The 13,965-nt window shown below is 46.8% G+C and overlaps 1 protein-coding gene across 2 annotated transcripts in view; it reads left to right on the top strand.

The window, feature by feature from the left end:
* The window catches only part of GPD2 (glycerol-3-phosphate dehydrogenase 2), a 1,314,993-nt gene that overhangs the window by 809,440 nt on the left and 491,588 nt on the right, over window positions 1-13,965 (top strand). For both annotated transcript variants that reach the window (XM_086956671.1, XM_086956673.1), the window contains exon 7: window positions 13,708-13,872. In XM_086956671.1, coding sequence (XP_086812797.1) covers window positions 13,708-13,872 — 165 coding nt within the window. The remainder of the gene's footprint in view (window positions 1-13,707; window positions 13,873-13,965) is intronic.

The raw sequence follows: 13,965 nt of genomic DNA, 5'->3' as shown, positions 1-13,965 counted from the left end.
AATGCTCTACACAAAAACCCTACAGACGTGTGGTGGTCACCCAACTATTCAACCCACAGTCCAAACTACAACCAGTCACTGGAAAAACAGCATAATGCTGTGGTTTGGTGCATAAAGCCTCTATGTGGTTTTCTTGATAACTCACATGCGTCTGCTTGATGCCAGTAGTATATACTCATTGATATGTATACTGAGTTGCTAACCCAGGGAATGTCTAAAATAAGGGGCTGTTCAAGTGCCCGAAATATTAAGCCAAAAATCTCTTAAACAAGCCTCTAAGTCTGAGTCCAAATGGCTGGAGGGGGCCGTCTAACCGATCGGCTCGAGTGTCCCGAATTCAAACACAGGAAAAAAAGGGGGGGGGGGGGGGGCTAGCTGATGGTCAGTGCATCGACAGGAGACTCACCTGTCCGTCGGTGCCCCCAGTAGAAAGTCGAGCGGAAGTGGAGGTAATGGTCAGCCCGCCCCGTGTTGTTATATAGCTGCCTGAAAACCACTGAACAGGCAGAAGAGGGGCGTTCAAAACCCGGCAGTATGGAGAAACGCGCGAGTGCGAGAAGAGAAACTAATCTCTGACGCATGCGCGGTAACAATGGTTTACCGGGAGAGGATATGCAAATTATCATCCCTGTGTTTGTGATTCACCAGCGCAAAGAGTTATAAGTTACCAGGTAGCGCGGATGGCAAAAAGGGGGCTCTTTAAAATAATTGCTTGAAATGAGCATAAAGTAATCGACGCGCGTGGCTATTGCGGAGACACTACGAGTGTGTCATGCGCCCAATGAGATTAGCAGAATCTCACAGTAAGGGGGCGTTATAAACTCACAGGCTTGAAACTCTCAAGTGGTGAGCTCAATATACGCCGTGAACCAACATACTCACTTCCAATGAAGTGCAGAAAAGTATAAGTGGTAACTGTTTGTATTAACAAAAACGATTAAACGCGGTAAATAAAACAGGTTAGATCTGATTGTACCTAGAAATTGTGTATACATGTGTATAAGCACGGGGACGATCTAGACCAAGGACCTCGACTGTGATGTTCATTAACAAGGGAAAACTATGCCCCGAAAAAAGGAATGGTTCCTGCATGGAAAGACACTCCATGATGGAGTGTGCCATCTAGTTACCAGACAGTGGAGATTTGCTACATTCTGGAACGGAATATGACCATAAAGAGGAATCAATAAGTTCATGACAGTTATCATACAGTGTCAAGGGGAGTAAGTATAGGACTGGGTGGACAGAAGGGAATCACACACAATTAGGTAGGGTGAGCTATAGGGGTGCAACAAAAAGTGCGTTGCAACCAATTGATAAGACCCGCAACTGAAAAGTTGCTCTTAGTACCGAAAAACAAAACAAGTATGTGGAGGGTCAAGGGGAATATTTAATGACCTATCTGCTCACTCCCCTACTCAGATACAAAATACACAAGAGAGCAGACTAGGTCTGAAAAGAGGGGGTTCAGCTGTGCTGGCATATGTGCAACAGTGGGTGCATGTGTGAACGTATGTTGTTGAGAACATAGGCTGGAAAAACTCCCATCAGACCACCCTCTATGGTGGATTTCGCGTCATGTGGGATGTTTTGTTGATCATACCAAGTCACCTGATCACCATTCTCCCCAAACCGGGGAAGGACCTTTCCGAATGTGCTTCCTATCGCCCGATAGCGCTCCTTAACCTAGATGCCAAGTTATATTCCTCTATCCTTGCCGGTCGACTGAAGGATTTGATGCCGGCCCTGGTCCACCCGGACCAGTCTGGGTTTATCAAGGGTCGTCAGACCCATGACAATCTACGCCGCGTGATTCACCTGATTGAAAAGGCGGAGCGTTTTCGCATTCCTGCTGTGCTGATAGGACTCGACGCGGAAAAGGCGTTTGACCGCGTGGACTGGGGCTTCCTACACCGTACATTGGCGGCCTTCGGGTTTACACCTCCCTTTATTAGAATGCTTGAAGCCAATTACCATAGCCCTACCTCGCGGGTGCTGGTCAATGGCTGTAGGTTGGGGCCGTTCTCGCACTCCCGCGGCACGCGCCAGGGATGCCCGCTGTCGCCGCTGCTTTTCGCCCTCAGCATAGAGCCGCTAGCCTTGGCGATCCGGGAGAATGAACGGATCTTGGGACTTCCCTTTACGGGGGAACAGCACAAGATCTCGCTCTTCGCGGACGATGTGTTGCTCTCTATCCAAGACCCGGTGCTATCGCTCCCACACGTCCACAAGGAACTCGCGGTCTTCGAGGCTGTGGCTGGCTTCAGAGTGAACCTCAACAAATCGTGCATTCTGAACCTGAACCTCCCGCCTCCGGAGGTGCAACGGGTTAGCTTGCTTACCCCGCTCCCATGGGCGACCTCCTCCCTGTTGTATCTGGGGGTGCGACTGACCTCTACCTTGGGCGCGCTGTTCCAGGCGAACTTCCCACCAATGCTGGCTGTGATCCGGGTGGAGCTGGAGAGGTGGAGGCCCAAATTTATCTCGTGGCTGGGTAGGGTTCATGCCATCAAGATGGTCCTTCTTCCCAAACTCTTATATCTCTTTCAAGCACTGCCCATCCCGATAGGGGTGGATTACTTCCGTCGACTCAAGACTCTCATGCTGAAATTCGTCTGGCAAGGTGGTCGGGCACGGCTCTCCTATGCGGTACTTCGACGTTCACGGGCGGAGGGGGGAGTGGGGTTTCCAGATATGCACCTATATTATAAGGCAGCCCAATTGAGAGTCCTGGTAGAGTGGTCCCAGCAGCTGTCCGAAAAGCATTGGCTCCACATGGAACGAAGTGTAGTGGGACGGTCCATTTGGGACCTGGCTTGGAAGCCCAAGGCGGACCGACCCAGGAACGCGTACATTTGCACTCCCACTAGCACGGTACTGAAAGTTTGGGACGCTATTAGTTGCGATGACCGTTGGACAACGTTCCCGTCCCCATTTACTCCTATCCATTTCAATCCAGCCTTTCCTCCAGCATTGACGGATGGTCCCTTTGGGCATTGGAGAGAGGGTGGATGCAGGTCCCTCACCCACTTATTCCATGGCACGACACCTCTTACGTTCCATAACTGTATGAGGGATTACGGTGTCTTACCTACTGAACGCTTTCGACATCTTCAACTTCTTCACTGGGCGACATCGCCTGGGGTGGTGGATGCAGCCACGAGGCCGCTGACGAAGTTTGAAGACTTTATCCTCCACACTTCCACCATGAAGGGGACGATCTCTTTTTTATACAAGTTGCTCCTTGATACCACGGTGTCCCCCCGACCTCGGTATATGGAGCATTGGGAGACTACACTGGGGCGGGACATAACTGACCCTGAGTGGAGGACTCTATGGAGGGATGTGACAACACATAACCATTCCACTGATCTTAGGGAGGCACACATGAAGCTCATCTTCGATTGGTATTTATATCCCTCTAAACTGCATAGGATTTTCCCAGCTTCCTCTGATAGATGTTGGCGGGGCTGTGGGGAACTGGGGGACTTTCGCCACATTTGGTGGGATTGCCCATCTATCCGACCGTTCTGGTCTGAGATTCTCTCGCACATCAGGGAAGTGGTGGGCTATCCGGTCCCGGACTCATTGGACTTTGTCCTGCTGGGGCTGAGAGACCCACTGCTCCAATACCAGACGAGGGCGGATAAACGCATTCTATGGCTGTGCCTTGGCGCGGCTAAACTAACCCTGGCGGCTGCCTGGAAGAGTCCGACGACTCCGGCTATCTCCTTATGGCATGCTCGTCTGTGGCGCCTCTTGAGTATGGAGAGGCTCTCTGATATCTTTCGGGGGAAATTTAAAAACTTCATGTTCACCTGGGGGCCTTTGGTCCGGTTTCTGTCCCGAGGTTTGCCATCAGCAGTGTGTCCCTCGGCGCTCCGTGCGCTCCACCTCTTCCAATTTTAGCCACCTGATTATGTTGTGAGGACCTGAATGAATGTTGGTCGCCACCACTGGGGTTGAGGGTGGGGGGTGGGGGGGTGGGTTGTTACGTTGAGAATGTTTATCTCTCTGTTGCGACAGATTTGCATACATGGACACACGATTTGGCCTATCCTTGGTCTGTGGCCGAGCCTGAGTCGCTCCTCCCCCTTGACATTTGGGATTCACTGCGGAGCAGTGAGCGCACCTCGCCACCGCTGGAGGTTGCAACCTGAGTCATGGGCGCTGTTTAAGTCGTCGTTCGCAGTTCTTGAGAACGTGTTCTAAAAGCACCCCCTGTGTGGGGATACATGGCGGGTTGTCGCCTGTTCCTTCTTCTCTCTCTCTTGCTCACTCTTCCTCTGTTTTTCCTCTCTTTTCCTCTTCTATGATACAACTTGCAAAATAAAAATTTTACAAAAAAAAAAAAAAAAAAAAAACCGGATCAAGGATATGACCTCCCTCATGGGTCGGATGACGGACCAGTTGGAGTGGTTGTACTGCTTCAAGATCGTCCAGTAGACCTCTAACCACTGGTATCTCCATGGCATCAAAGTGTATATTAAGATCGCCGATGATGGTAATGTTAGAGGAGAGCAGAGAGAGAGAGCTTACCAGCTCAGGAAGGGCTTTCCTGAAAGCATGATCACTCCCTGGAGGGCGGTAAATCAAAAGACCTGACAATGTTTGATGCTGATTAATGCTGATGGAAAAATGGGCACACTCTGCGCCAACCAAGTCCATAGGCTTCCAGGTGCAAGTGAAACAAGTTTTAAAAGCCACGGCTATGCCTCCGCCTCTCCCCTTGCGATTTAGTGTATGGATTGCGTAGCCCGGAGGGAGGGCCAGATTAATAATGGCCGTGTCCTCATCACCCAGCCAGGTCTCCGTCATGAAGAAGATATCAGGACCTTCTAAGGAGATAAGTTCATAAATATCTCGATGATGTTTCGACAGGGATCTGACATTAAGGTGCCAAAGTTTAACGGCACTAAGGGGTGAAGGTTCCTTCTTACGATGCAGCAGTACCTGGCTAGGGGCCATCGTCGGTGCCGATAGTTCCCACCATCCACATGGGCAAGTATGAGGGCCACACAGGGGATGCTGAGCAGAGTGCGGACAAGAGGGCAGACATCGACTGATCAGATGAAGAGCCTGACTGGAATACTGATAGATCATAATAGCAGCACGATAGTGTCCTGCCGCGTCCTGCGTCTCCCTTGCGCGGACGAGCGCAGACGGGCAGGACTCTGGCTTGACTCAGATGCGAGTCAGGCGCTACCGCTGCGCGTCACCGCTGCGCGGGTGGAGTGAGCTTTAAGTACAGCCTCACCTGGTCTCCAAACGGAGCACTAGAGCGCTGAATCAGGTGGCGCGCTGAAAGAACAGCACCCCCAATATGGCGGCCAGGCGCCACGAGTAGGTAATTACAACACGAAGAACTCCGCTCTACAAGCGGTGGGGGGCACAATTAGAGTGCAAGTCTGTGGGCGCGATACCAATGTTAAAAACAGGGGCTAAGAAATAAATTTCAACAGAGATACACAATAAGCGGTAAATATTAAAATATCAGAAGCGCAGCGCGCCTACTAAAGCACAAATAATAGAGCGCGTTATAAATACAGGTTACAACCTTTCCTAAGGTCGAGCTGCTCACAGTGCTCGCCTTAAGTACAGCCTCACCTGGTCTCCAAACGGAGCACTAGAGCGCTGAATCAGGTGGCGCGCTGAAAGAACAGCACCCCCAATATGGCGGCCAGGCGCCACGAGTAGGTAATTACAACGAAGAACTCCGCTCCACAAGCGGTGGGGGGCACAATTAGAGTGCAAGTCTGTGGGCGCGATACCAATGTTAAAAACAGGGGCTAAGAAATAAATTTCAACAGAGATACACAATAAGCGGTAAATATTAAAATATCAGAAGCGCAGCGCGCCTACTAAAGCACAAATAATAGAGCGCATTATAGATACAGGTTGCAACCTTTCCTTTCCTTTCCAGGATACTTTTGAAAAGGAAAACTTTTTGTTTATATAAGAACATTTTTGTTTCAAGAACCTCTTTGTGGATGACTTGTCCCGTTTGCTTGCTGTCTGGGTGTCTGTTCCCTGGGCACTTTGTGGAGGCTTTAATGCAGTGCTTGACATACAACTGGACTGATCCCACTTCCAAATTCTCCAGCCGTAGAAAATGCTAATGTACTTTAAGCATGGCTACGAGAATAGTCGTTGGTGGATTCCTGGAGAGGGAAAACTCTGGCATGCATTTAACTCCTCCCCCTCCCCCACCACCACCACCACCACCCTATATGGCCTCCATGTTAGGCTTCATCACAATGTTGACTACATGCCCCTTCAATCTATAATATCATACACCCTACATTGGAATGACTCTATCAGATCTCAACTATCTGTAGGTGGGCTTAGAATGAGGAAGAGTTCCTACGTTGATAACAACCTGGAAACTCCAGCCTACATGGCTGACGGATGCAGCCACCATCAGAGAGCTAAGGAAAATATGTAACTATTTTCATGGCAATGAAGACACTGAGTCTTTGGGTCTTCATGAATGGGAAGCATCTAAAGTGGAGATTAGGGACTTCTGTATTAATATTGCCTGTGGTGCCTGCAGGACTATAAATACTGTAAAGAAAAATAAAGAGGATTCCCTGTTGAAATTGGATCCTTAATGCTTCTTGTGATCCTACACATCTAGGCTGTTTAATTGAAGGTCGAGAGGAGCATGCTGCATTACTGGAGCACTTCTGATGCCTTAAGCATGTAGCTTACACAAAAAAGCTCATGCCAAGGGTGAAAGGGCAGGGTACCTATTGGTGTATGTTAGAAATGGGGCTCTCTAGTTGGCAGAGGTAGGTACCTTTGTCCAACTAGGGCCCCTTGCTTCTAGCTAGGGTAAGGGGGATGCACTCCTAAAATAACCCCTGCTCACCCTCTTGGTAGCTTGGCACGAGCAAACAGGCTTATATCAGAGGCAGCGTGTAAAGCATTGGTGGACACATACAGTATTGCGGTTAAACACTACAAATGGACACCACACCAGTTTAGAAAAATAAGTCATCTTTATCTAAACCAAAACAAGACCAAACAACAAAAATCCACAATACAGTATAAAAAATAAGGCTCTTAAATGGAAGCAATAGTTCAGTTCAATGCAAGTTGTACATGCAACACTTTTCCCACAAAGTACCTTTGATGTGTCACGCAAAACAAACATAAGGGTTGCAGGAAAGGTGATACCTCAGTTCCTTGCTTCGGAGGAGGCGATGCATCTGTTCTTTACCTGAGAGGAGGGGATGGGTCTATTTCTTACTGCGTTCCATATACGATGCGACAAGATGGCGCCTCGATGCCTGGCGAGGGTCCGGTGCGATGCGACAAAATGGCGGCTCGATGCGTTTTGACGATCCCGCACGATGCACAAACTTTTGCAGCCGCAGGTGCTGTGACGGTTTTCTCAGCAATGCGTCGGGACCCGGTGTGGATGTAGTGCGCTTTTTCTCCGTGGCTCGGCGATGCGTCGGAACCAGGTGTGGATGTGGCACGCTGCTTCTCCTTGACTCTGGGTTGCATCGCAAATCAGTGCGGATGCGACACGCTTCTTCCACGTTGCGTTGATCTTCTAGCTCCCAGCAAAGAAACAGTCTCTAGAGGTCCTAACCAGCAGCAGGCACCTCTTTGCAGGTTGGAATTATCAGCAAGGAAATTCAGGGGAGCTGGTGGTGAAGTCTTTGTGTCCCTGAGACTTCAGAACAGGAGGCAAGCTCAGTTTCAAGCCCTTGAAGATCTTTTCTTGAAGCAGGTGACAAAGCAAACAGCAAAGTCCTTTTTCTCCTTTCCTTGGCAACAAGTAGCCACTGCAGGCCAACCACAAACAGCACAGGGGCAGTAATCTTCCTCAGCTTCTCCGGCTCCTCTCCTTGGCAAAGGTTCCTCTTGATTTTGCAGAAGTGATCCAAAGTTCTGGGGTCTGGGTCCCACTTTTTATACACACAAATCCTTTGTTCTCCAAAGGCAGAGAGGGTCTTTACCCAGCCAAAACCAGTACTGTCCTCTCTGGTGCAGCTTCCTGGCAGGAGGTGGAGACAACATTGTTGAAAGCAGACCTGGCCCAGGCAGGTGAAAGGAAATCTCTTCCCCCTACTCTACTAAACTTTATTTTACGATCTTGTTCCCAGGGTCAGTTATGTTTATAAGATGTTATAAACAAACTGCCCATTCTGGCCTATGGGAGCAGATAGCCTTGCAATCGTGAAAAACGAAATTGGCAGTATTTCACTATCAGGACATGCCACATACATCAGGGCATGCCCTACATTTCACATACAATGCACCCTGCCCATAGGAGTACCTTGGGCCTTCCTTAGGGGTGACTAATATGTAGTCAAGGGAAGGTTTAAGGACTGGCAAGTGTGTGCACTTGCCAAGTCGACATGGCAGTCCCAGACTGCACACAGACTCTGCAATGGCAGACTTGAGTCACATTTTACAGGCTGCTACTGTGGGTGGCACAATCAGTGCTGCAAGCCCATCAGCAGCATTTCATTTACAGGCCCTGGGCACACATGGTGCACTGTACAAGGGTCTGACAAGTAAATCAAATAAGCCAATCATCGAATCACTAATCCATAACACAATTTACATAAGAGAGCATATCCACTTTAGCACTGATCAGCAGTGGTAAAGTGACCAGAGTCATAAAACCAACAACAACCGGTCCGAAAAAAATACAGTAGGAAGGCAAAAAGTCCTGAGATGACCCTGCAAAAAGTGCCAAGTCCAACACAGTGGCTAACTCAACTGAATTCCCCACAAATCCCCATTGTATCCATCAGAAGTCGGCAGTGAATTGAGGTCCACACCCAAAAGAAATATAATAAATAATTCAGGGATTAAAATGCCCCTTTTATATTCTCTGTTAACTGATCGACTGTTCACTACTGCTGGTTACTTTTTAGACAATATCCCCACCCCTCAGGTGCCACCCGAGGCAACTGAGGATTTAGCAGCCCCCATATAGGAGCAAGAAATCCGACAGACGATCCAGCAGCCTGCTAGGGATAAGACACCTGGAACTGATGCTCATAAATGGCTATGCCACATATGAAACCCTTCTGATACCTAGACTGCCTACTTTTGTAACAGAGAAAGCCCTTGGTCACCTTCAAAATACAACCAACAAAGCAATGGTCACTTCTATTCCTTAACCCAAATGTGATCCACTAAATTGATCTTCTTACAGACCATTGAACACTGACTACATTTTGAAGTAAAATCGCAGCAGATAGGCTCCCCCCCCTTTCTGCCTGAGCTTGCCAAGAAGATCAAAGTGGGTTTATCCCCCACCAGAACACCTCCCTCAACTTTAGGTGATTCTATTAGATATTTGAGAAAGCCTTTGAAGATGAGCCTGATTCAGCCTGTGTTGCTTCTAGGTCTTGAGCAAGTCTTCGACACCCTGTATTGGACATACCTAATGAAGGTCCTATGAGCGTTTGGTATTAATGGGTAGCTTATCAACTGGGTTCAGCTCCTATAACCATGCCAACAGCTAGGGCTAATACTAGAAGACATATCTCTGGTAGCTATGCTGTAGCCAGGGGTACAATATAGGGATGCCCACTGTCTGCCATATTATTTGCCCTGGCTATGAAACCAATTGTTATAAAGTAAAGCGCTCAGGGACCGACCTGGGGCATTTCTGGAGTGAAGAGTTTGCATGTGATATCCATATATGTGGATAATGTGCTACTTTGTTTGGGATGAGTCTTCAGACCTTAGTTCAATGGATAATACCCTACATATATTCTATAAAAATGTCTGACCTGCGGGTCAACCCAACTAAATCACATGTATTTCCGCTTCAGCTCACATCACCTACCAAGCTGATAGACCTGGCTGCTACAGATGCTGCACTGGGGGAGAGTAATATATACCATACTCAAACTGATCTTATTGATGGAAATCTAGGTAGGGCACTCTGATGCTTGAAAGCCCAAATAACCTCCTGGACATCACTACCATTGTCAACGGCCGGCTAACTCTCAATTGTGAAAATGGTAATGCTCCCTCTTCTTAACTATTATTTTACTAAGCTCCCATTTATAATTTCAAAAATGTATTTCAAACAAATGAACACCTCATTGCTTGATCTCATAAGGGGGAGTGGAAAGTGTAGAGTGAGCCTAGCTAAACTTAAATTACTGACTGGTAGGGGAGGGTAAGAAGCTCCTGACTTTCGAGGTTACTATTTTACTGCCCAACTCCAGTGGATGCCCTGTTGGATGTCGGGGTCATCACTTGCATGAGACTGAAATGACTAAAGAGCAGATCTGAATTGATGATTTGCATAGAATTCTCTTTCCGGGCTTTAAATCCCCAAAGGATGTCCCTACTTCGGTTCCAATGGTTCTTTTAACTCTAAAGCAGACTTCAATATACACACTTGGCTGTTTATTGGTCTGGCCCTGGTAGTTGTCAAGTGGGCCATCACTAGGAGATTGAAATCCTCGATTCCTCCTGTGGCAAAGACATGGTGCAGAGACCTAGAGCCGAGGCTGAAAGCCAAGGGTTCCATGGGTAAGGACAACTGGGAATGTGGGAACGCCTCATTGCAACACAATGGGAAAAACTCTTGCAGGCTCTCAAAGGTGACGGAAAGCAACCATCATGAAAAATATCCCCCTCTCGGGGTTTCCTCGTCAATAGCATCTTCCATGACAAAACCCTGGACACTGTTACAAAGTTTTGCCTATCGGTTTTTACTGTTAGCCCATCGGTTTTTACTGTTAGCCCATTCCTGCTGGTTACTGTTATTACTCCCTGGATGGCTCAATTACCATGACTGTTCTCTGTATTAGTCTCAGCAACCATCATGAAAAATATCCCCCTCTCAGGGTTTCCTCGTCAATAGCATCTTCCATGACAAAACCCAGGACACTGTTACAAAGGTTTGCCTATCGGTTTTTACTGTTAGCCAATCGGTTTTTACTGTTAGCCCATTCCTGCTGTTTACTGTTATTACTCTCTGGATGGCTCAATTACCATGACTGTTCTCTGTATTAGTCTCATTCCATGCATTATTGTATTGTAACGGTATCCACCTGTTTTTGAAGCGGTTAAACATATGGCTTTGATGTATTGTAGAGATACTCCTGGGACATTAGGGGGAAGAGTGGCAGGGAGGGGCTAGTTTTAGATTGTTTCTTTTTTTTTTTTTTTGAGACTGATACACTATCTGACCGTGGTAATCTTTACTGTGTGTAAACTGTATGTTCTATGCTCTTAACCTTATACTGATGTTACGACATGTTATTCATCATGTTACTCAAGCGCCCAAGTGGTCTATTTATGTTTATTCATAAAAACCAATAAACATATTTTGAAAGTAATAGAACTGTTTTGTTGCAAATTGTTCAGAGGAGAGTTATGATTACGGTGTTATTATATGTTGTGTTACACTGTGAAGATAATTAAATATGACATGATAGTTAAACCCTGCTGATTAAATGAGGGAAATTGTAAATAAAAGTATCTATGGTGGGCAACCTCAAAGTATGTGTTTAGAGTTATCCATGTATCAATTTATGGCTGAGGAACTGCAGCTCTTTCCTTCATGATCGCTTGTGTGAACATAAGCACACTAAGGCTGGTCACCCATGAGTCTCTCAGCTGGGCGAGAGGAGGTGGTGTGTGGTAGAGCTGTTCGACTCACATATGCATAAGGCAGAATGAATCGTGATATGGGCCAAGATGACTCCTAGGATTGTGCTCGAGTATTCGGGGCATATAACAGCGTCTACCATGTGCTAGGTAGGCAAAAATTAAGTGGTCCTTTCCCGTATTGGAACCAGGGCCAGTGGCAAGAAGGGAGTCAGGTGAGGCAAAAAATCTTTTACCTACCCTTTAGTAGCACTAGGATTTGTTCTTTATATTTAGGTATGCTGCTTTTATCTGTTTTGCAATAGTGTAACTGTTTTGTAACTTCAGTGACTGTGTCCACTCTTTTAAAAATGTAAATATTTGTATTGTTATAGTTATATTGATCAGAAGTGAAATTTCTTATTAGAATTTTTAGATTTCCACTGCTTCTTGTGGCCTCGTTGGGAATTGCTAAGTGGGTTTTAGCAAACATTTTTCGGGGTTCTTAAAGACCCAGTATCAGTATGGAGGTCATAGGAGTACAGAGGTTAGATCAATAAATCATAATGTGATCTTATTAAAAAGAAATTAATCTTACATCCCAAACTAACAAGTGATGGCTCTTTAAGGGAGCTGCTCATAAATTCTCCTGCCTTCCTATGAGGAGACTGTGCCCTATCTTTATCAATACTGGTTGGTGGGTCACCAGTACAAAATGTTACTCTGTTAAATTTTTCTCTTCCCATTACTGGCCCTGATTTCCATCATCTCTATGATCTATAATCGGCTGTGTCGAGATTCTATTTTCTTCTGATTAAAAAACGCCCTTTGCTTTCAAGTTGCAAGATCTTACCCCTATCCCCCCCCTCCCCTCCCCGTCACCCATGCGATAATATGCCCTCTGCTCTGAGTGTAGGTGTGAGCTTTGGCAGGCACGTGATTAAAACTTGAAGCTCGCACAACTGGCGTAAACATGCCAAGCACACTAACATGCCTTGCACGTGGTTTATTGGAAGGAGTTGCTGACCATGAAGTCACCAGCTGCTAATCGTATACAGTCCTGAGCAGGCTAAACAGTTAAGGTTAGTGCATCACAGTCCGCAGAAATGCTGAGCTTGCCTGAAAGGCCATCTACATCAGGAGACAGCATCCCTGCTATAGATCTGAGGCAAGGGCAGAGCCCGACAGATTAATCAGTCTTCTCAACCTGTAATTGGTGCCAGCCTTTCTCAAGATGGGGCGCTGGGGCTGCTTAGCTGTGCCTTACACGTCTCCTGAAGTTAGGTTATGGGTAAAATGTGCACGTAAATTAGACGTTAGGTGTTTAGAGGGCGAACACCATGCATCATGAGCTGTCACAATTGTAAATTATTTTCATTATGGCCACAATTTAGATACGGTGTGTTCTTCTCCAAATCATACGCGTGCTGAAGTAAGCCTTAATCATTTTCACAACATATGTACTTGATTCAACCCCCCTACCCCCCTCACCCCGACTCAGAGTTAAGATGATAAAATCAGTCAAAGGACAATCTTTTGGTTCTTTGTTGTCGAAGCTGTACGCCAGTTAAATCTGTTGATATAGGAACTGTTTCAAGAACGACTAACAAGCATTTTACTAGCGTGGTTCATTTTAAACTTGATGTCTTCCGCAAGATTGCAGTGTGAGTGTTAAAAATACGTCTAGTTTTTTGTTTTGCTGTTTATTAAAAATAAGATGTGATCTTTTTTGTCTGGTAGTGGTCTGAAAGTAAGTGACAATATGTGTTGTTGATTAACACAGTAGAACAGTCTGGAAACGGAATCCTGTAGGGATACGGTCTCCTGGCAGCATGCAGTATGTTTCACGTTTTAAAAGCTTTTCGTTTTTTTGTATTAAACTTCCACATTTTAAAATTAGTCATTAGTTAATGCGCAAATCCCAGTCTTGCATTTGCTTCTCCTCGAATGCCTGACCTAGAAGAGACAATGTGTCTTTAAATAATTCCCGCTAGATCTGACCAGCCATCATGTATATTCAGTGTGACAGGGACAGATGTGACAGATCGGTTCTGACACACTTCGATAGCACAAGTCAGTGGCTTGAGGTGACTCATGTCCTTCCTCTGATTCTGTCCCCTGCTGCAGGACAACACAACGATGCACGAATGAACCTTGCCATCGCCCTCACTGCTGCCAGGTACGGTGCTGCCACAGCCAATTACACTGAAGTGGTAAGCTTGCTGAAGAAGACAGACCCAGAGAGCGGCGCGACGCGCGTCTGTGGCGCGCGCTGCAAGGACGTCTTAACAGGTACGCAGTTTAGAACGCTGGCGACAACGCAGCGTCGGGCCTCTGCACCAGCTTTAGTTTCATCCACGCATCAAGCCTAAAAAATAGAATTCT

The sequence above is a fragment of the Lissotriton vulgaris genome, chromosome 2_1 (genome assembly GCF_964263255.1).
Source record: "Lissotriton vulgaris chromosome 2_1, aLisVul1.2, whole genome shotgun sequence".
Taxonomy (NCBI): Eukaryota; Metazoa; Chordata; class Amphibia; order Caudata; family Salamandridae; genus Lissotriton; species Lissotriton vulgaris.
This window is presented reverse-complemented; position numbering and strand designations above follow the sequence as displayed.